The sequence below is a fragment of the Lineus longissimus genome, chromosome 3 (genome assembly GCF_910592395.1).
Source record: "Lineus longissimus chromosome 3, tnLinLong1.2, whole genome shotgun sequence".
Taxonomy (NCBI): Eukaryota; Metazoa; Nemertea; class Pilidiophora; order Heteronemertea; family Lineidae; genus Lineus; species Lineus longissimus.
The window spans coordinates 17,865,572-17,886,681 of NC_088310.1; the positions used below are offsets into that span (position 1 = coordinate 17,865,572).

A 21,110-nucleotide genomic window follows, 5' to 3' on the forward strand; every position below is an offset into this window, starting at 1 on the left:
GCACAAAGCAGATTGTAATTAATATACAGAAGTAAAATATTGAATACACATATTTTTGTTTATTCTCTTTCAATAATTCTGATTATACCTCAGTCAATAGCTGCGCTTACACCACGAAATATTGGTGGACCAATTGCACTTACACCACCACATTGCCGCGACAAATTGGTTCGGCAATCCATTGCCGATACAAATTGCCGAGCGAATTTGTCCCACCAAGCTTGATGGTCCAAATTCGCCCGGCTTGTTAAAAGCTCGGCTTTGTCGTGGTGTACGCGCAAATGGATCGGCAATTAGCTAGTTAGATGGTTCGGCTCCAGGCAGCGCTTTCGAAATGGCGCTTTCTGCCAAGGCTTTCCGCGTTCTGCTTATTGTTTGCGCGCCATCTGTAGCCGGATTTTATAACTAGCTGCAGCGCTGGTGTAAGCGCTTGGTGGATTTTCGATGGTGCGGCATTGGTTCCCGAACCAAGATTGGTGGTCCATTTTCAGGTGGTGTAAGTGCGGCTTGTGTTACATTCTGATTTTTATCATATACCCGAGTGAGTGATTATCTGAGATCGTGGACGTAAACATGCAGATTTCATGGAAAAAACATGTCGAAACTCAGATGGACATGTCAAAAGTAAGTGTAATCCATAGGTTGTCTCCACACGAATGATTGTGGCTGTTTAGTAGGTTTCCTGGCCAAACACAGATCACTTGTGTGACTTGATAACTTGGAAATCCTACTCGAGTGCTACAACTATTGTACTGATTGAACAACACTGTACTTGTACAAAATCTCTTTTTGAATCAGATAGCACATATTTACAAGAAGCACTAGTTATGGTTGAACCACTTCATGGAAACTATTCCATTTCAGTCAAGACAGTACAAACTAAACACTTGAGGACTTGCTTTCCTTATGAATGATCAAGAACATTGGTGTATCACTTCATGACCGGATTCCATGCATTGCTAGTTCCATTATTTTATCCTGAAGAAAGAGAGAAACTATATCAGATGGTTATCAGATGGTTAGATTGGGAATAAATGGTCCTCGAAAGACAAAAACACCTTGAGATTTTGGCACCAAGTACAGCTAGTACAGCAAGAACCTTGGATGACATTGCGGTGTTGGCTATGGGGACTGGCTTCATATTCAGCCCACTTCAATAAAATTACAAGGTCATACACTCTTTCACAGCTGCTTATGGGACCAGGTTCATGCAGGTGTTTTGCCTGGACTGGACAGTGCCAGGTGGTTGTGACTTTGTCTCCATGTGAGACACTTTTCATATCAAGTTGCCTGACCAAGCATATTTGCATAACCTTTCTCACTCAGTGGCCTCCTTCTATTTAGTCATTGAATCATGATTAGAAAAGTGAGAGATGGACCCAAGGGGAGACAACACAAATCTATTCTGGTGTATGATACCCTACCTTAATGAATGGGAAAGAATCTGTTGTCTGGAGTCCTAAAGAGCGTAACAGGACGACCGGTGAAAATGCTGTTCCATATAAACGTTTCAGACCATCGATTGTTGCCATCACAGGGATGACGTGCCGTTGTCGAATGGTTTCATATTGTTGGAGATAATGAAGGGCACCTAAAATATAAATAAAACACTTGGATATCATTTGAAAAACACCATGACTGTCTATTTATGCAAAATGTGCTTGTTTCCAATCTAACAAATAAGCTTAACGTTGCATATGAGCAGATTTGTTGTCCAATGAATTTTAAATCAGAAAGACAGTATATAAGTACACAAAATTTGTTGAGACACAAAACAATTGAATTTTAAAATCTCTTATCAATAAATGCTCATTATGACTGAGCCTGACATGCATATGAATCAAGCAAGAAGCCAGATGTACATGAGCCATCAATGCATATATGAATCAAGCAAAAATCTATATGTACATGAGCCATCACTCAGCAAGCCATCTTACTGAACCCCCTCAGAATCCAACAACTTCCTAATTGCACACTGCGCTCCCATGGTTTAAATCTGACACCAAAACACTTGCTGACCTGTTCTTTCATGTACATCGATGTACATGTGACAACATTTTGACATGATGTTACCAGCTGAGATACTTTCCAACGACCGACCCAGAAGTACAGATACTTGCCTATATCTGCTCCATCATAAATGGCATGACTTATTTGTTCTGCGAGACACTCGGCATCACCGAAGCCTAAATTGACCCCCTGACCTGCCAGTGGATGGATCCTGTGAGCAGCATCACTGAAAAGAAAATTGTTACGATTTAGAATCGCCTCAAAAAATCATCTAAACAGATGGGTTTTTAGCCCACGCCTGAAAATGGCAACAGTCTCAGCCTTTCAAATATCAAGACAGAGTTCGTTCCAAAGTCTGGCTGCCTGCCATAAGACTGAGGCTCTCCTAAAACAGCCTCACTGGGATGTAGATTTTGCAGCAAAATTCACTTTCGTTTCCAGTGTAGATGGAGAGGTCGAGTGATCACTAGTCTAGGTTGGTGAAACCAAAAACTTATAAAGACTAGTCTTTAGTTATTCTTGGTGATATGGAATGGGAATGAGATGTTTTATTTCTGCACAGATACATGTATAGGCAGGGTCCATTTTGTCATTGTCACACTCCGGCCTCGACTTACCCAATGAGAGCAAGTCTCGGGGCAGCGTAGTTTGATGAATGTTTTATTCCCAATGGAAACGTAGCCCTTGTTTCTTCATCCACATCCACTATCGTTGGGGGCAGCTGTTTCACACTCTTTCTCGTCTCAACTGGAGTAAAATGTTAAAAAGTGAAATCTCATGAAAGTAAGTATAAAAACAATCAAATTTTCCAGTTATGCTCTAAGTGGCTAGTCCAGGCTTTCCTTAAAGGACAGTTCTCGTTAAAACGCTTAAGAAATTGGTGTGCTATGAATGGCCCGGTAAAAACCTAAGGCGGGAATAAGCTTTCATTGATAAATCTAAGGAGTTTCAAGAACCCCAAATCACTAGTAAGGTTCATAGGATACTGGTCTGTCATTGGTTTAGGTCTCCTTATCATTTACATACTCCAATATCCAGAAATATAACAATATTTACGATAACTTTTTATGTTTTTGACATTATTTGCGACCATTATCGATAACGCGCTCCATGCGGATTCGTAAGGTACTATTATAGTGTAACACCATGCCTCGTCAAGTTACCTCGCTTGCGGAGCCACCTGGGTGACCCACGTGCTTAGACTCATAGTAAACATTGTAGTAGAAATATGCTAATGACTATCCCTTAAATGGAAACCGAAGTAGTTGAATATTTTCACTGCAGGTGTCTCTGATAGTCACGTGGATTGACGAGCAATCTCCTTTAAAGTGATACTATGATGTGATTTACAACTTTGCGGAAATACGTCCGTTTTTAATTGTTGATCACAAATGTGAAGCTCAAATTTTCCATTTTTGATTAGATTTATTATAAAATCCCTGAATGTAAACCACCGCGACCGCGAAAATGTTCATGTTGTGACGTCATCAACGAAAACAGCATCGAAGCGAGCCGTCCAGGGGGGATAAAACCATCAATTTCTAGAAAATGTGCATTTGGATTCGAAAACCTTACCGATTTATGAGAAAGTGACGTAGTCATTTGTCAAAAACAGCTAAAACATTATATGGTGAAATTTGACACGAGTTACCCTTTAACTTCTGTTTCAATGTATTCATCAACAACCCCTACTAAAAGTAGGCAAACTTCTGTGTCTTATTTCAATAGCGTCGAGAAATTGCACTGTACATGTACTGTATTGTATTGTCAGCAATTGATAATCTCACCTGGTAAAGCTGACAGGACCTGACCCAAGATTTGACCAGCAGTGACTGCCAAGTTGTTCTTTTCAGACTCGTGCCACTGGAAGATAAAAATAGAGCCATGTTGGAGACTTCACCAAAAAGAGATAGAAAATGATTAGATATTACGCAGCAATCTTATTGAAAGACTGCTAATTATGATTTTATTTGGTTTTCTGATGACAAATAGTTATCAATGGTTATCAATGTACAGTAGAACCTCTCTTTCAAGGACACCCTTCGGACTGAAAAATGCTGTGACGTCCTTAATCGAGAGGTGCCCCGATTACACTGGTCGAATTCAATGGAAGTGGCCGATATTGGAGCAAATGCACTGTCCTTGATAGAGAGGCTGTGCTTAATACAGAGTTGTCTCCACTAAGGGAGGTTCCTCTGTTGTGTGATAGCTAAGCATTACTTTACAGGCTGTTGTTTTTGGGGTGCAATAAATGGATTGAACTTACATAAGCTTTATTGATCTCATCCACAAATGCATCCCCCGGTAACTTCATCAAAGCCTGAGCCTCTTCATGTGTTGTTGACCAGACGAGGGAACTCAATGTATCGGACAGCTGTAGAAAACAAAACAAACTTGCTCACACTTTTCCAGGGAGTGGCCCATTGAATTTGCTAGGAGGTGCAGTGAGTCTGTCGAAGAACCATTTCGTGGATCTGTCAATCAGTTGGATGTCATTTTTTACACCAGACAAATAACCAATGAGGCCAAATATCCTGAGTCACATCCATTGAAATGAACAACAGACAACACAACGTCATCAAATGTTGGCGTTGTCATTACAAAGTTCCTACAGGCCTTGAAAAGAAAGGTCCCCGACTTGCTGTGCCATATTCAAGAATTTATCAAAATTCTGTTTTCTCGTTCTGATGGTAGCAAAGGAAAACACCCTATACTGAGAAATTCTGTTTTGAGAGGTTTTCTGATAAGAGTGGTTGAATTGAACAGATTGCTATGTTAAACAAAGAAGGCGACTACCATCAAATTTTAGAGTTACACATTATCAGATTTTTTCTGGAGAAATCGGTCCAAAGTGGGCCTCAGAATCAAACTTACTGGTAATAAAGCAATTGGTCCAGTGGGAAGAAATCTCTGCCAGGCAACATTGTTCTCACAAGGCTGAAAATATGAATGAAACAAAAACCTCAAACATTAGTCTCAGACAAGTGGCAGTCAACCTTAGCACAGATTATATCATAGATTTTAAAACTGACTTATTCCATCCTCTGGCACCTTTCCTCTCCCTTTACCTTGCCATGTTCTACTAAGACATCACAAAGGGCCTGGTTGCCCAAAGCACAAAGGTCACATTTTCCTGAACCATTACGTTAAGTATCCTTAAAGTTGTCTCTAAAATCTTTTTCAGGTTATCCCTTTTTTCCACAGACTAACAACCCGTCAAGGCCAACATGGTGTTGAATAACCTACACTTAGTCAGTAATAATAATACTGATGTATTGGTTGCCAGATTGTGATCAGGTTGTGATCAGATTGTGATCAGATTGTGATCAGATTGTGATCAGATTGTGATCAGATTGTGATCAGATTGTGATCAGATTGTGATCAGATTGTGATCAGATTGTGATCAGATTGAACCTACCTCAGAGAGATGTAGCGTAGCCACAATAGCAGAATGATCATAATCATAACCAATTGTGTTGATGTTGGCAGTTTCTCGCACCAGTGATCTGAAACCATCAGCACCTATCTGGAAGACAATTACAGTAAAAATCCATTTCACTTGAGTACATGCGTTGCATCATGCAGTTACCTGCGTCATGAATTCGTGAGACCAGTATTGCCATGTACCGGTATATGAAATGCCATGTCCATGATAAAAAAATATTCTGAGCATTTAAAATTTTTGATTTTTTTGTCATTTGTTGGCAGCATGTAAACAATCTGTGTGGAATGAGTAGGAATAATATCAATCATTTGCCAAGGGATTTTTTATGGGAACAACTCACCAATAATCTAGTTCGTATTGTCTCACCATTGTCGAGATGAATTTTCACCAGAGAATAGCCTGGGTTTTCTTCAGTTTGTGTGCTTAGTTCGTAGCCTTTTGCCTTGGTTTTGTACCTAATTTCAACACTGTCACCGCAGTGGCTGATTTGTCTGTTTATTCCTTCAAGTATGACGTTATTCTCCACAATGTAGGCCAAGGTTCCGTCCATGCTGTCTCGGTCAAACGTAATCATGGATTCTGAACAGGCTTCCCAAACCTGGAAAGAATATTTAGACTTCCTCAATGATCAAGTCTTTGATCATATAACATGCAGCTTGGCCAACATACACAGGAAACCTTAATAGCAAAACATACTTATTTAACACTCTGAACATTGCAAAGCGCCATTGCCAAAATATCATTGAGATCTTAAAGTGTTACCAACATCTCAGTAGCATTTCAGAGAAGAAGTACTTCAAAGGTAAAAAAAACCTCACTGGGTAAAGATCTTAAAATGCCCTTTCTGATACATCCAGGAATTATTACCCTTCATATAGAAACTCTACAAATATCATGAGTGCTATAGCCTGGCAATATCTCTCCACCTCAAACTATATTTGTATCTGCTTACCTGCATTCTCTTCACGGGTTGGGCCCTCATGGTAAGTATTTCATTCCAAGCACCAAACTCTAGAATAAATACATCGGTACACTAAGTTTTTGGTATTGACATGATGAAAGCTTTGTGACTTGCCACAGTTTTGCAGCCTAATAAGATTTAGTCACGAAAATCATAACCTCTAATCCAGCTGAACCAGTACTAATCTGCAAACTACAGCATCATTATAAAGTTGACCTACAGACAAGTTACTACTTGTGATTCATGTAGATCTGTATAGATCCCTTCTACCATCCTCCTTTCCAACTGTACTGTTGTTCGGGACAACTTGCCTGTTTGCCAGGTGGAAAATTCAATCCTTCTATCAAGGGCAGTGAGCTACTGTGCATCCCTATGCCCAGATATCCAAACAATGACCCTCATGGAAAGCATCTTTTAAAGGGAATGTGCAACACTGGGAAATTAAGAATATGTTGGTTGTACCCACTTGATAAAAACTCCACTGAAGCTGGACTGAGGGCGCAGACCCTATTGTTATATTTCTCTGTCAACTGAACTGCCTTTGCTTCTGGTGCTCCCTCTAACATCAGGACTTTTCTCCCTTTAAATAATGGATCACTGCCTGCAAGAGGAAGTTAGAAAATAGTGCAAAAATAATCATAGAACATCCTCGGTTTGGACCGCTCCTACATACAACCTGTAGCGTCAGTGCTGTCACATCACAACATTCAGCTCAGGTCAACACTGACAACAGTCAACAATATAACCAAGCCACAGATCAGCAGAAAATAAGAACCAATAGACTTGATTGCACTGATGGTCAAAGGCCTAACCGTGCCTCAGTAAAGATTACCTTTAAACCCTAAAATAACTTTTTGGAATGATTACAGTATTGTTTTTGGGACACCCTGTGTATGGTATATAATGCAAAATGTACAGTGTACTTACCAAGGGTATCAGGCTGTTTCGCTGCATTGCCAGTTCGCTACCAGTCGTTTCGCTACATGTGGCGGTCGTTTCGTTACATGGTAGGTCATTTCGCTACATGGGTGGAGTCGTTTCGCTACATGATTGGTACGGTCGTTTCGTTACATGGAGGGCGTTTCGCTACATGGGTGGAGTCGTTTCGCGACATGGATGTAGGTCATATCGCTACATCGTAGGTCGTTTCGCTATATGGGTGGAGTCATTATTTTTACTCTATTTTACCCTACTATAATTCCCGGTGGTGACTACAAATTTATTATAGCACAGTTTGCCGGTAAAAAAACTTATACGGTTTGATGGCGCGCAAGGGGTTCTTGTCGTCCTGGCCTGGGTTAGGCCACATAAAAAAAAGAGTTGGTGATCGTCCCCGCCCGCCCCTACGAAAAACGCCCGGCCCCATTTTTTGTTAAAATCCTATAAAAGTTGGTATATTGTTCTATAGGGTCAGAATTGCACGATTTATTTCTTTATTTTTATTACTTGCTTAGAAATATCTGTAGGCCATGCACATTTGTCTCTTTTACTTTTTTGAGGGCCCTGAAAAGGGCCGTATATCAATGCTGCACCAAAGGCCTAGCGCCTCCTAAGGATAACGCCCCGGATTTCTCGTGCCAGTCTGTGTTGTCCGTCGTCGTTGAGATGCACACCATCACTCTTCATCTGCGACTGCCGGTGGATAGACTTAAGTTCGATTAAGTCGATTCTCTTATCTTTTCTCCAACGCACTGGTAAAAACCTATGTCGACGGAAGGGGGTTTGGGGGGTGTCCCCCCATTGTAACAGCTGTAGTTGTTAGAGCTTGCACTTAATAACATATGCTCGTAGGGGGGTTCGGGGGAGCTCCCCCGACCTAAAGGGGGGCTCACTAAGTCCTCGACTTTACATATTAATTAAAACCGCCAGTATTACTTTTGTAAATAAGTGTGGAGGACTTTGAATTGGTAGACATTTGTTACGTTTTTATTTCGTTACCCTATAACAAACTTTTTTTGGAACGAACAGAACATTTCCGAGTTTTTGTTTCAAACTTTTGTCATGCACCCGCACACTTAGCCCGTTCAAACTGCATGCGGCAAAAATCAAATTTGGTTACTACGCCGTGAATAATGATGATGATGATGATGATGATTACCCGAAGACGAATCTGTAATTGTACTATACTCGAGCATTTTTTCCCTAAATTCACAACAGATATTTAGCCCGGAGTTTAGCACAAACTTGAAAAAAGACTCCACCCATGTAGCGAAACTACCTACGATGTAGCGAAATGACCTACATCCATGTCGCGAAACGACTCCACCCATGTAGCGAAACGTCCTCCATGTAACGAAACGACCGTACCCATCATGTAGCGAAACGACTCCACCCATGTAGCGAAACGACCTACCATGTAACGAAACGACCGCCACATGTAGCGAAACGACTGGTAGCGAACTGGCAATGTAGCGAAACGACAGTAAACCCTTACCAAGGGCACAGGCCATCGAAGCCCCAACCATTCCACCTCCTGAAATCACAACATCGTAAACTTGTGACGTGTCATCTTCTGTTCCAGATAGACTACTACATGATCTTCCTATTAGAGTCCTAAAAAAGGTTTTATTCTTCGCTAAAACACGGGAAAATCGACGAATAGATTGTGACATTTTCTTGAGTTTTTAAAGTTTTTCACGAACAGCAAAAAACCAAAGTACCAGCAAGTGCTTGCTCTAACTGCGCATGCGTAATTCAGTTGAAATTTTTTGTTGAACATGGCAACCACTGGAATTCACAGCCTTTCTATGTTCAGAAATGGGTGTTTAAAGTCACCCGTTGACCCTAGAACTGGGCTGCAATCATCCTTGACCGATAGAGCAAAGTATGCAAATGAAAAACACAATGAAGATCCCGGCCAGGGCCTAGACAGTGACCAAGAAAATAGGGAACCAAAAGCTGAAAACACCAGCAACAGTTCAGATTTTTTGAACTCTTCAACTTCTTCTACCACTGCTAAACTCATTGAAAATTTAACCCTTGGCGATATGTCTGATGACGAATTTTACAACAAGTTAATGACACTGAAAAGTGAACATAGGCGAACGCTGGCAATGTGTGAGAAGATGTATGAGGAAAAACTGAGCAGTGAAGGATTTGGGTCGACTGCATCGTTGACTCTGGGTGTTGGCAAACTTGCACCTGGTCCATCGCCAACTTTGGAAACAATGGGAAGAGACTATGGACTCAGTAATGAACAACCTGTTAATACTAGCAGTGACACATTTAACCAAAGTTTGGAGATCACTGGTCTGCGAAAAAGTACAGAGAAACCTCCAAGGGCACCAAGAGTGGCAAGAGACCAAGTACGAGACATGGGCTCGAAAGCGTCAACTTCTCATGACGAACGACACGAATCGCCAAGGACGTCAGAGTCTGCAGGTCGATATACTCTGAAAACTGCTTGGACGGAGAAGCCATCTCGTTCCGATGACTATTGGAAACGAATAAGTGACAGCAGTGGAGATGAAGCCCCAGATTACGATAGGAACAGATACACAGAACATGTCAGGAACGGATATGAAGATGAGAGATTTATACGCAGTCGCCCACAAGAACTCGCCTCTGCTATGACTCGTATTGACGACATGTGGGATAATTTCTCTGTTGAGGAATATGCTCCAAGAACAGCTGCCAGATCAACTACTCGATCCTCTACAAGACAACAACCTTCCTCAAGAGCGTCAAGAAGCTTGGACAGGCGAGAGAGGCCAAGGAGTGGTACACGTGATCGTTCGAATTCCTTAGAAGACACGTGGCGACACCGCATCACCATCCCTAAACCTTTCAGCATGACAGTCCGTGAAGAAACGAAACCGAAGATGACCTCAAGATCCATTGCTCAATATCAAGAAGAAAAGATGAAGGAGTTGCAAGAATATGATGCTGAATGCCAGAAGACGTTCAAAGCCACACCCGTCCCAGCGCATGTCTACTTACCGCTGTTTGATGAAATCAATGAGAAGGCAGAAACGAGGAGACGCGTCAATAAGGAGCTCAGCAAGGAAGTCCTAAAGTCAATGGAGAAGCCTTTCAAATTTTTGAAGCGGGATGAAAGCAAGAAGAGCCACAACTGCCACGAGCGGACAAGGTCTGCTCCACAGAAGAAAAGTAAGGTGTTCAAAGCCAAGCCTGTCCCAAACGATGTCTACGACAACACTGTGTCTGAGCGTATTCGTGAAGAGGAGGAATATCGCAAAATACGAATCAAAATGAGAGCCCAGGAGTTGCAGCGTGCGTCGTCTTTACCTCCGAATATGGCTGCTAGGGGGAGTGACTACGTGGCTGGGAAATTCAAGTTCAAACAAACTGGGGACAAGGCTGCCAAATATGGTATTGAGAAGGAACCGAAATTCCAGCCAAAGATCAAAGAGAAGGTTCCCGATTTTGAAAGAATCCACCGCAAACTACAGAAGGAGATGATCAACCAGAAAGACCGAAAGGAAGCAACCGTTTGCAAACCTTTTAATCTTCGAACGAGTTCCATTGAAAGAAATGTTGATAAAGTTGTTGATGATATGATGAGAGATGAGCTGCTGCTGAAAGAGAACAGATGGCCGTATCAGAATTCACGGTCGAGGCCAAGATCTGGATCTATTGGTAAATAAAGAGAGTCTTTATTACTAAAACATGCCAAATGCTATTCAAGGTTGGAATATCCTTGATCAAGAGTCATTGAATTGAATGGACCACTGGACTGAAGAACGATGAATCTGGCTTCAGCTGAGTCTGAACAATTCTTGATGTGTGCTCTTTAAGTTCTTAGTGATGTGATTGTGATAGTGTCTGGTTGTTGAGCTTAAGGAGAGTAAGTTTGGCAAAACATGTACATCCAGAGTTATCAAAATATAGACTGTCCAAATTCTGTTGTTTGTGTTGGAACTGCATCAAAATTATTAAATGTCCAAAACTTATGAAGACTGATTTGTATCATCTCTCTTTGCAGGCTCTCTGACTATGGATAACATTCCCTCCAAGCTAACCATGTCACAAGAGCTCCGATCAAGTGCTAACAGGTAAGTCAAGCCCAGGTGTTGCACTTGCAGTAAATGAAGGAGCAGAAGATAATTTATGATGTTGAGCAATCCAGGATCCGACATGTCCTACTCCGAGACATCCTGCTGCATATACAGCGGTTGCTCTCTTAGTGGACACCGCTGTTAACTGGACACCTCTCGATCAAGGACAGTCGCCCATCCAAGAAGGTTATAACTACAATGTGTCTTCCCAGGCGATCAGACAATATAAAGAATAGGTTATGCCACCTGACATGCCTGAGTTGAACTTGAAAAGGATGCAGTTGTTTTGTAGGTCTTTGTAGAAATTTCATGTCATAGTTTTGTAGAAATTTCATGTTATAGTTTTGTAGAAATTTCATGTTATAGTTTTGTAGAAATTTCATGTTATAGTTTTGTAGAAATTTCATGTTATAGTTTTGTAGAAATTTCATGTTATAGTTTTGTAGAAATTTCATGTTATAGTTTTGTTGATTGTATCTTTCTGAAACGAGATTGAACTTATTTCAGAGAAAAAATAGCCGAGCTGACAAGGAAAGAGCAAGAGGTTATGGATAAGAAACGAAGGCAGCGAGAAAAAGAAAAGCAATTGAAGAAAATGATCGCCGAAAAGGGTGTGGCTGTAGCTCCGGAGAAAGAATCGCCAGCTGAGAAACTTCGAAAATATAGGTATGTTTGACTCGGTTTTTGTGTGGTGCAGGTATTTGTTTTGTAACGCTGTTCAGTTGGAATTGTTAATTCTATAATTTCTACACTCGACATGTGTTTACGTCCGTAGTGTTGTCATGTCATATACATAGCATTGACAGAAATTTCTATACAGTTCTGCTTAAGATTTGTCTTGACAAAATATGATGAAGCTCTTAAGAAAATACATTCCCTGTCTTCAGGACAGGCCACCCGATTCTGCGTTGGAAGAAAAACCGCATTGAAATATTGCTACTATTTAGTTTTGTGTTTTTTCGCTACTTACGTAAACGTGAACAAAATCTCAATAAAACCCTTTGAGAATTTGTCGTGATACTATCCTTGATATTATGTTTACAGGGAAGCGGAGCGTGCCCGTCGAGAGGAATATGAGCATGAACTTCAGTCTATGAAAGAGAGAGTGGACAACAGACCCTATCTGTTTGAACGACAGTCACAGGTGAGTGTCGTGCAGTTGTGCCGCCAGTTTCTCGAAATGAAAAAAGATTTTCGGCAATATTCTTATTGCATTTTAGAAAAAAGACTTATACTGGTATGGTGTCATTTTAATCTGACATGCAGGTGAAGCAAGGAGGTTGATTACAAGGTCTCGGTTGGCCTCCCTCTCCCCTGACTTGCGACGAAGACTTTGGACAGACAAAAAAGCCACGAACTAATAGCTAATTGATCGTTACAATCTCAATTCCAGATCAATGCAAGAAAACAGGCAGAGAAGCGTTACTCAGCAACATTGAGAAGTGCAGGCGTGAGCGAAGAATTTATCAACAAAAAAGGATCGGAAGCAACTGACCTCGACTACGAGAACGACGATGTGGACGATTATGACGATGACTTCAACTCGTATTCGTATGAAAAGACGGCGTCACGACAAGACACAGTTTCCCGGGACAGACAGGATGACTTGGAAGATGATGGGGCCGCTTCGGATGAGGTGGATGAGGATTTAGATGAGAGTGCTGATGAAGCTTGAAATGACTCTCATAGGCTAAACTGGTAGTTCTTATTCTAATTTCATGTGGACACTAGAAAGATTTAGGAACTTAGATTGAATAACTACTTTGGTGACTACTTTGATAGTAAGCTCAACACAGTTATTAGCCATGTGATGGTGGTTCTTGTGGTTTTCTTTGTATTTACCTATTTTGGTTTACAAAAGTCGCCCAAGAGTTTTTTCAGGTGTTCAACCTCTTCCTGTTCAGGGCAAGTCATTCTCCACTGGGTGAAGTGGAAATATCTTTCCACAATAAACTTCTAAGGGATGGTACATTTTGTAACCTTTGGAGTAAGAAGATTGTCTTAGAATATCAGAATTTAAATGATTTAGTGATTATATATACAAGGATATTAGGTTGAGAGTCCAATGAATTTTCAGTTACTAAACTATGTCCGACAGTCCATGTTAAAGGGCTCAACGGAAATTTTCTGCATTTGGGCTTTTCGTTTTTGATATGGTAGTGCTGTAAAAGTTGCTTTTAGTTTTGATGTTTCAATGTCATTCACTGCTGGCTGTTATGAATTAAAATGGTATTCTTCATGTATGTTATGTTCATCTAGCACTATGGATAAGATAATAGTATTGTTTGCACATTTGATATCCCAGAGCAGTTTTCTTTTGTAGTTGCCTGCTGGTTCAGGATGACTTAACAGAACAGTATAAGATTGTACAGGAAGGATAGATGATGCGACCTGGTGTGCCTTCATATTTGACAGCCAACACGTGGCCATGAACAATGGTGTTATGTCATTGAAGCACCACTGAGGTGCTCATAAAATGTGTGCTACATCCTCTGGTACATGTATGTGACATCATTGTTGGACTGAGGTAATGTAATTTTGCCATCAACGTTTGCAGTTAAACTGACATCTTCTGCTGTCCATGGCTACCAGTTTGCCAGCTGTCATGGGTGGCGGTGATGACATCATCTCATCCCTATCCATGTAGGAGGGTCTTTATATTGCAGGACATACACAATACGAGTCAAACCGTCCCTAAGTCAATTGATATGAAGTGCTTCCCAACAACACATTCTGTGCCTTTTGATTCTTGTCTTCGAAAAACTTATCTTTTTTACCCATGTGGTTTGCTGTCAAAGTAATGCTTGGACTAATTGCCTGCTGATGTACAGTTATAGCGTGTATGTTGATACTTCTCATCAAATATCTAAAAGCCTTTAACAAAATGTAGATTGCACAACAAATTTTTGAGCCTTACTCCAGCAAATGATGTTGTATCTAGGCTCATATTTATGCCAGAATTATGATGCAAAAGCTCTGCAGACACTAAATCAGAATGATTCATTTCAGTATGATTGCTGAGATCCTGGTGGAGATTACATGTAAGTGTTGATATTCAGGTCGGTTGATGACATGTAGGCCTATGTTTGGTCAGTATTTTGAAAACGCAGAAAAATGAGAGAAAATTTAAAGCACGTCTGCTTGAGTTGAGGTATGACCGTGGACTGACGTAATTCGTCAGAGCAGAATCTTTTCACTGCATGGGTTTGTTATAATTGGTCAGTAGTTCAACACCATGAGTACTTGATGACATTCATTAAGATTTGTAAATTTAATGTATTCTAGCGCCAAAATTTGTATGTACTATAATACTAGACTGTTTGTGTGTACCTCAATATATTTTAAGACTATGAGTTCAAAGATTTTTTATCTGCTTCAGTGGTTTGGCATTGATAACTCCTTTGAGAGAGGTACTTAGTGAAGACAATGAGGTGTACAGTTCTTCTGTCTTAGCCTGTAGTTGATCTATAGGAAATAACTAAAACCATACAAAATAAAATTGTTATTTTTGTATTTGTATTTTAATTTGTCTTTGTCTTCTTGTCTTTCTGACAGTCGAGTTGTGACTCATCATGATGTGATGACGTTTAACTTCGATGGACACTTTCCTCAGTGAAGTGGTGCACAGATATGATGGATGGAATGGTTTTTATTTGTGCCTCTTGGTTGTGTCTTTTGGATCACCTCTCGGTTCTTTCTTGACTACACTACACTGCTCTGTACAAATGATGAGGGCTATACCTCCCAGAAGTAAAGTCCATGGGTCATATTCTTTAGTAATGCAGGATGTTTCCATGGAAATCAGTGCGCCATTCAGCTAAACACCACAGGCATTGAATGTGCACTTTTCCACCCAATGCAAACAAAATGAATTTGGCCATTGAAGTGCCACCATTGACGTGATGGATATGTCCTATTGAAGGATGCTATTACATTATAGTCTTCAATGTGGGTTTATCAAGTTGATGTCTTCATTTTGACATTTCCCAGTATTCCTTTCCAATCAAGTTTTGTCAGTTTAGACTTTATTTAACACATGAAGCCAATTTTAGATGGCTGCATCATCATTTGATAAACTTGCATATCTTAACATTGGGCAATAATAGAAATATCGGCCCCTTGTTTCCTCAGATAGTAAAGCTCGCCCAAATAGTGTCTATATAGCCAATGAGCCAAGTTTGCTCACGTTCTCTCGACTTCCTGTGAGTAATTGCAGGTCATTCAGCAATTCGTCCCGACAGCCAAACAGGTTGCCCCTGAAGGCTGTGACAGCCTCTAATCAAGAGTTCAAGGTGTTCAACCTTCAATGGCCTCAAAGGTTGCTTCACAGCCTCATCAGGTGTTGATCTTTGATGTTTCAAACACTTCCACAAAGTAAAGAAATGACCAAAAACTATATATGTTCGAATCATTTATTGTCGATATCACGGTCCTCACACAGGATCCCGTAACTGTGTGAAAAACATCACAAACATCCATGTAAATAGGAATTAATACAAGGAAGGACTAACCAAGAGAGAGCTATTCGTCAGTGCTATTCCATCACCTGAATAGTGAAATAATCACAAACACACAGGTATATAGAAATAAATACAAAGGAGGACTAAGCCAGTGAGGGCTATTCCAATCAGTGCTATTTCATCACCTGAATAGTGAAATAGACAAAACTATGATGTTACTGGTAGCAAACATGCCATATTTAATATGACCAGCACAAAACATGCTAATAGTTGGCAGTAGCTATGCTCATGATCGTAAGGAATACACAAATGAAGTAAATACGTTGGACAATAGACACAACAGCTTATCAACAATCTAAAGGACCACTCGCATAGTTTCATAGAAAAAATAAAATGTAAGGGTCTTTGAGCTATAGAACTTTTTGTTCTAATCTATGTTACAATGACCTTGCTAATGATACATCTTCCAACAACATCCAACAACAATGACAAGAAGTGATCCACAAAAATTATTTTATACATTTGCAGGTTGGACAACTCTATAGTTATCTCAAAGCCAGTTTCAGAATACTGATAGAATTAATCAGAGTTTTTATATAACCGGATTATGACATCTTGATTGACTAGGAAGAGTCCGACCAAGTAACGATCAATATCAGCTTAAACAAGGAGTGTCTCGAGATAATGTTTGGCCAGCAGCACTATGATAACTTCAAAGTCCCAATAAAAGATTTGGTTCTAGGAGCAGTAGAAAATGTGCCTCCTTATTCAACAAACCATTCGTTTCTACATGAATTTTCAGACTGAACAGCGTAATAATCATTCGTGCCAACATGGTATTTTATATCTCAAAACACTCCTTTGGCAATAGACACTGTGCCCAATGACTGCAAGGCAAGGTGATAAGTCTGATTGAAAGTTGTGTTCATATATCATCCAACTCCATCATAGGGTCCATACCGCTCTTGCATGGTCTTTCTGAAATACCGCTATCGCCGATGATGGAACCACCACTGATGGGATCTGCCATCACTTCGTGCCCAAGACCAGTCTCCAGCAAGTCAGTGTCGTACACAATCTCCTCCTGGTGGCCGACTTGGCTCGGGAAACCTGATATGGAACACATGATATCTTGCGGCTGAGACAGTACGACCACATTCGTGCCCGATGATGTGACAAGACCAGAATCTGTTTGGATGCAGTGATCATGAAGGATTTCTGGAAGGAATAAAAGAATACTGTAAATTTAGCAATATTCATCGCTATCATAGTTCACAATTTTCCCCAGCTCAGAATATACATTAGTGTTCTTGTTTTACCAAATATTTTGGTCATTGATTTCATAATTCTGATTTATATTGCCTACCTTCTGTTCCCAGAATCGTCCCAGGTAAATCAATGTGTTCATCAGATGACTGAGTTGAGACAGTCACAACATGATCGGTCAGGGCCAGCACATGGTCTCCAGTAACCTCGGAAAGCACAACAGGCTCCGCACCCTGAAAGTCTAATGAAGAGAAAGCACATTGACAATATCAACTTGCAACAGCAACAACTCAAACCTAGGGTATACACGCTTCTGAATTACTTTTTGATGAGTGAGAGGCATTTCGACAACAGGGGCAGTCAGAGTCGCCCAGTGGAAACATCAGGGCCTGTCACCTCTGAAGTCAAGGGTTCAATTCCCTGTTGGTCCCAGTACACTCATGTGACATCTAGAGAGAGTGACTCTCTTCGACAGTTTAGGGTTCCTCAGGGGTCTCCACTTTCCCCCTACTTACATTACAATTACCTGATTTTGTTTATAGAGCAAATAATTTCGTTGTTTTGAGACTTAATTGTTTCTACACTACAGACACACTTTCCAAGTCAATAAAATCTCTTTACCTTGATAGCGCGTGTCTTCATCATTCTGTCTGAGCACCAACACATCCTGATCAGCTAGTTCCACATAGACATTACTCGGCTGTGTCTGGGCGCCGTCTTGCTCCGGCGTCTTGTTCAAATGGTTGCGTTTCATGTGAACATTCCTACTGCCACTCTGGGTGAACGTTTTACCACATATATCACAAGAAAATGGCTTTTCACCTGTGAAAGAGAGGATGAATAATGAAGTTCAATTCCACGGGAAATCATGCCGACTTATCGACGGTGAATATCTATCCCAAAGTCTCCTCCTTTGAGGATGGATATACGGACAACGACGGTGGATCGGCATGCGTGATACTGATATAGAGTATGACCCAAAATAAATGAGGTCTCAAAAATTACTCAAAATCGATTGCTAATCATTTCTGCAGAAATAATCTTACCTGAATGGACAAGTTTGTGCTTCCTAAGACTGGAGTGTTCGGCAAAGCACTTCCAACAGCCTTCAACAGTGCACACATATGGTCGCTCTCCTAGGTGAGGAAACAGAAATAGGGCAATTGAGACAGTAACTATTCAACAATATGAGATGAAGTAAATCAGTGCATGACAACACAGATTTCTTCAAGAAATCTGGGGGGCAGGGAAGATGAAAAATTACCAAAGAAATGGGCTAGGTTAGTAAGAAAAAGGGCAGGGTTAGCGCCCTTCTGTGATAGAAAATGTATTAGCTCTTCTGAAAAAGGCTGGGGCACTTTTAGCGGGCCAGGGGGCTGCACCCTTCTATTCCAATCTAGAAGAACTACTACTGACAGTACAATGGAGGGATTATCACGGCACCGTTATCTTTTGCCTACATATATGTTAATAAAAATAAGTCACATTTCAGTAGACCATTACCAAATAAAAAACTTGTTATCCATGTTCTCCATTGTGTAACAATAGCAATACAGCAAACAACTTACAAAATATACCCTTTTCACTTGTAGCAAATTAGCCATTGTCAAGAAAGACACCTTGTTTGAAAAACAACTTTACCTGTGTGAACTCTGCTGTGATTTTTCAAATTTCCTGCTGTTGAAAATGAGCGTCGGCATCCTTTCTCAGGACATATGAATGGCCTTTCACCGCTATGCGTCCGGTAGTGGACCTGCAACCGCTGAGCCGTGTAGAATCGTTGTCCACACCCTTCAAAACCACACTGGTACAAACGCTCTCCTCTGGAAAATAAATTGATCATTTCAAACAAAATATGATGCAATAAAACAAATTAGTGCAAATCGCAAAGCCAGCATTTCCAAGAATGTCTGCCATCTTTTCTCAAACATTAGCCACTCTGATATGGTCCCTCACTTTGGCCTCATCCGAGATGTGGTACCAGTCCAAAAAGAATGTACAGAATGTAGAACCTCTCTATTAAGGACACCCAAGGGATAGACAAGTGCTGTCCTTGATCGAGGTCAAATTGAATGGAAACAACCAATTTAAGACCAAAACTAGGGCGGTTGAGACAGTAACTACACAACAATATGAGATGAAGTTACTACACAACAATATGAGATGAAGTTCTGCACAACAATATGAGATGAAGTTACTACACAACAATATGAGATGAAGTAATAGAAAGGTCAAATTGAATGGAAACAACCAATTTAAGACCAGAACTAGTGTCCTTAATTGAGAGGATGTCCTTAATAGAAAGGTGTCCGCTTAGGGAGGTTCCACTGTAGTTGCACTAACACGCACAGGCGCCGTGCTAGTAATCGACAACACTGATAATAAAAACGTACGTATGAGTGAGCTGGTGGTACTTGAGGTGCGCTGGCCAGGAAAACGTCTTGTTACATCCATGGACGTTGCACTTCAATGTCTTCTCAGCATTGCCATTGTGAACAGCCTGATGACACTTCATGTAACCCATCGTAGAAAAGCCTCGCCCACACCCATCAACATCACACACAAATTCTGAAACAAAAAAGAAGAGGTTGTTTACCCTAACAGACATAAATATGTTTCACCAAGAATGCATATTTATATTATCAAATCACAAATGAGGGGATTGGCGGGAGTTTGAACACAGATTTCCCGCCTACACCATCGACAGACGACATCAACAACCACAACAAGACCACGGGCCTGAGAATTCAACAGAACCTAAAACTTGTGAGCGTATTTAAATTGTTTCAAATGTCAAAGAGTTATCAACCGTCGAAAGTATCATTCACCTGGACAGATGAATCTTCAAGGACATACATCTGGGCTAGTTTGTTAAATAACGACATAGACAAATTGAATTATTACAGTAACATACCTTGCTTTCGCTGCTCAGAATCTGGTAAATCCACACCCAGATCTTTGGCGATTTTTTCTTGAGTCTGTTGCAGAAGGTTGGCATGGGCTAGCGCCTGTAAACTTTGAAAAGATGTCTGGCTTTGCACACCAGGTTGAACACGGCACTGATCGAACACAACGTTTGCTTCAAACACTCCCCTGCCAGTATTGTTAAGAACTAATACTGGGTTGGCTTGATCGACAATAGTTGATGTTGTGCCTACTTTAGGTAAAGAGTCTGTGTCCTGCACAAAAATATATGCTTTGTCAGAGATGCTATTAACTGGGGTACACTGGGGAGCAACAATTTGATTGGCTGCATCAATTCGGATGAACTGGCTACCATTTGCTGTGGTATAAGCGTACATTAACGGCAATGTTGGAAGTTTTTGTAATTCTATCGATGCTTCATTTTTTGCTTCCTCCTCTACGGCTGCAAAGTTTGTTATATCTGCCACAACTGTTTCCATGGTAGCAATGATGTTTGTTTCATCCATTTCATTTTCCTCTTCCGGACTTTCAGGCAGATCGATGGTTCCAGTTGCCATGCTGAAGGGTCGGTCGACAAACACACTTAGTCCAGTGATTTTCCCTGAAAAAGAAATCAATGAGAACTGAAATGCTGACCAGTCATCCCATGGCCATGCGTTTCACCTGGATCCCTGACCCTAAATCACTGCACGTTGACAGTGACACACATACACTGACACAGAGTGGAATGCACACACATACACTGCAGTCGACAACATCGTACAGTATGTCAGATGTCAGTTACACTGACTTGCACTAGTTGCAGTTGCACTCTGAACAATTTTCTTATTCGCTTTCTTTCAGGATATTCACACCTCTTTTCTTCAGCAAAATCATCAAAATGACGTTGGTTTCTATACGTTGAATATTGCTATGTTAGTTCTGCAAAAGTTTTGCCTTGTTTACTGGCTTCAGCTACTGAAATACACACTTTATTGGATATTCCAAAACCCTGGACACAGACAGGGCTTCCCACCATTTTGTAC

General features: G+C 40.8%; 3 protein-coding genes across 4 annotated transcripts; 1 reads left to right on the forward strand and 2 right to left on the reverse strand.

The window, feature by feature from the left end:
• Positions 1-4: 4 nt before the first annotated feature.
• LOC135484065 (ubiquinone biosynthesis monooxygenase COQ6, mitochondrial-like) lies at positions 5-9,081 on the reverse strand. Of its 2 annotated transcripts, none has more exons than XM_064765159.1 (12): positions 8,851-9,081; positions 6,883-7,017; positions 6,408-6,466; positions 5,796-6,053; positions 5,429-5,536; positions 4,885-4,947; positions 4,277-4,384; positions 3,798-3,873; positions 2,628-2,757; positions 2,121-2,236; positions 1,425-1,591; positions 5-978 (listed from the first exon to the last, which is right to left on the reverse strand). In XM_064765159.1, the coding sequence occupies exons 1-12, from the start codon at positions 9,026-9,028 to the stop codon at positions 937-939; spliced, it is 1,440 nt and encodes a 479-aa protein (XP_064621229.1). In that variant the 5' UTR covers positions 9,029-9,081; the 3' UTR covers positions 5-936. The 2 variants fall into 2 exon arrangements, with proteins under 2 accessions (XP_064621229.1, XP_064621230.1); XM_064765160.1 differs by lacking the exon at positions 8,851-9,081 and adding an exon at positions 7,344-8,838.
• A 44-nt stretch (positions 9,082-9,125) lies between these two features.
• Positions 9,126-14,950, forward strand: LOC135484067 (protein FAM161A-like). Its single transcript, XM_064765161.1, has 5 exons — positions 9,126-11,015; positions 11,362-11,431; positions 11,942-12,100; positions 12,479-12,578; positions 12,828-14,950. The coding sequence occupies exons 1-5, from the start codon at positions 9,134-9,136 to the stop codon at positions 13,107-13,109; spliced, it is 2,493 nt and encodes an 830-aa protein (XP_064621231.1). The 5' UTR covers positions 9,126-9,133; the 3' UTR covers positions 13,110-14,950.
• An 882-nt stretch (positions 14,951-15,832) lies between these two features.
• Positions 15,833-21,110, reverse strand: LOC135485012 (zinc finger protein 410-like). Its single transcript, XM_064766739.1, has 8 exons — positions 21,056-21,110; positions 20,075-20,686; positions 19,554-19,728; positions 18,802-18,983; positions 18,207-18,296; positions 17,782-17,982; positions 17,261-17,401; positions 15,833-17,112 (listed from the first exon to the last, which is right to left on the reverse strand). The coding sequence occupies exons 2-8, from the start codon at positions 20,640-20,642 to the stop codon at positions 16,820-16,822; spliced, it is 1,650 nt and encodes a 549-aa protein (XP_064622809.1). The 5' UTR covers positions 20,643-20,686; positions 21,056-21,110; the 3' UTR covers positions 15,833-16,819.

Excerpts from the sequence above, each read along its gene's own strand:
- LOC135484065 (XM_064765159.1), bottom strand. The coding sequence starts at position 9,028 with ATGTCACAATCTATTCGTCGATTTTCCCGTGTTTTAGCGAAGAATAAA. Across the intron at positions 5,537-5,795 it reads CAATACGAACTAGATTATTG|ATAGGTGCTGATGGTTTCAG; the intron begins GTGAGTTGTTCC and ends ATTGTCTTCCAG. Across the intron at positions 4,948-5,428 it reads CTACGCTACATCTCTCTGAG|CCTTGTGAGAACAATGTTGC; the intron begins GTAGGTTCAATC and ends TCATATTTTCAG.
- LOC135484067 (XM_064765161.1), top strand. The coding sequence starts at position 9,134 with ATGGCAACCACTGGAATTCACAGCCTTTCTATGTTCAGAAATGGGTGT. Across the intron at positions 12,101-12,478 it reads GAGAAACTTCGAAAATATAG|GGAAGCGGAGCGTGCCCGTC; the intron begins GTATGTTTGACT and ends TTATGTTTACAG. Across the intron at positions 12,579-12,827 it reads TGTTTGAACGACAGTCACAG|ATCAATGCAAGAAAACAGGC; the intron begins GTGAGTGTCGTG and ends TCTCAATTCCAG.
- LOC135485012 (XM_064766739.1), bottom strand. The coding sequence starts at position 20,642 with ATGGCAACTGGAACCATCGATCTGCCTGAAAGTCCGGAAGAGGAAAAT. Across the intron at positions 19,729-20,074 it reads TTCTGAGCAGCGAAAGCAAG|AATTTGTGTGTGATGTTGAT; the intron begins GTATGTTACTGT and ends TTTTTGTTTCAG. Across the intron at positions 17,113-17,260 it reads GACGATTCTGGGAACAGAAG|AAATCCTTCATGATCACTGC; the intron begins GTAGGCAATATA and ends TATTCCTTCCAG.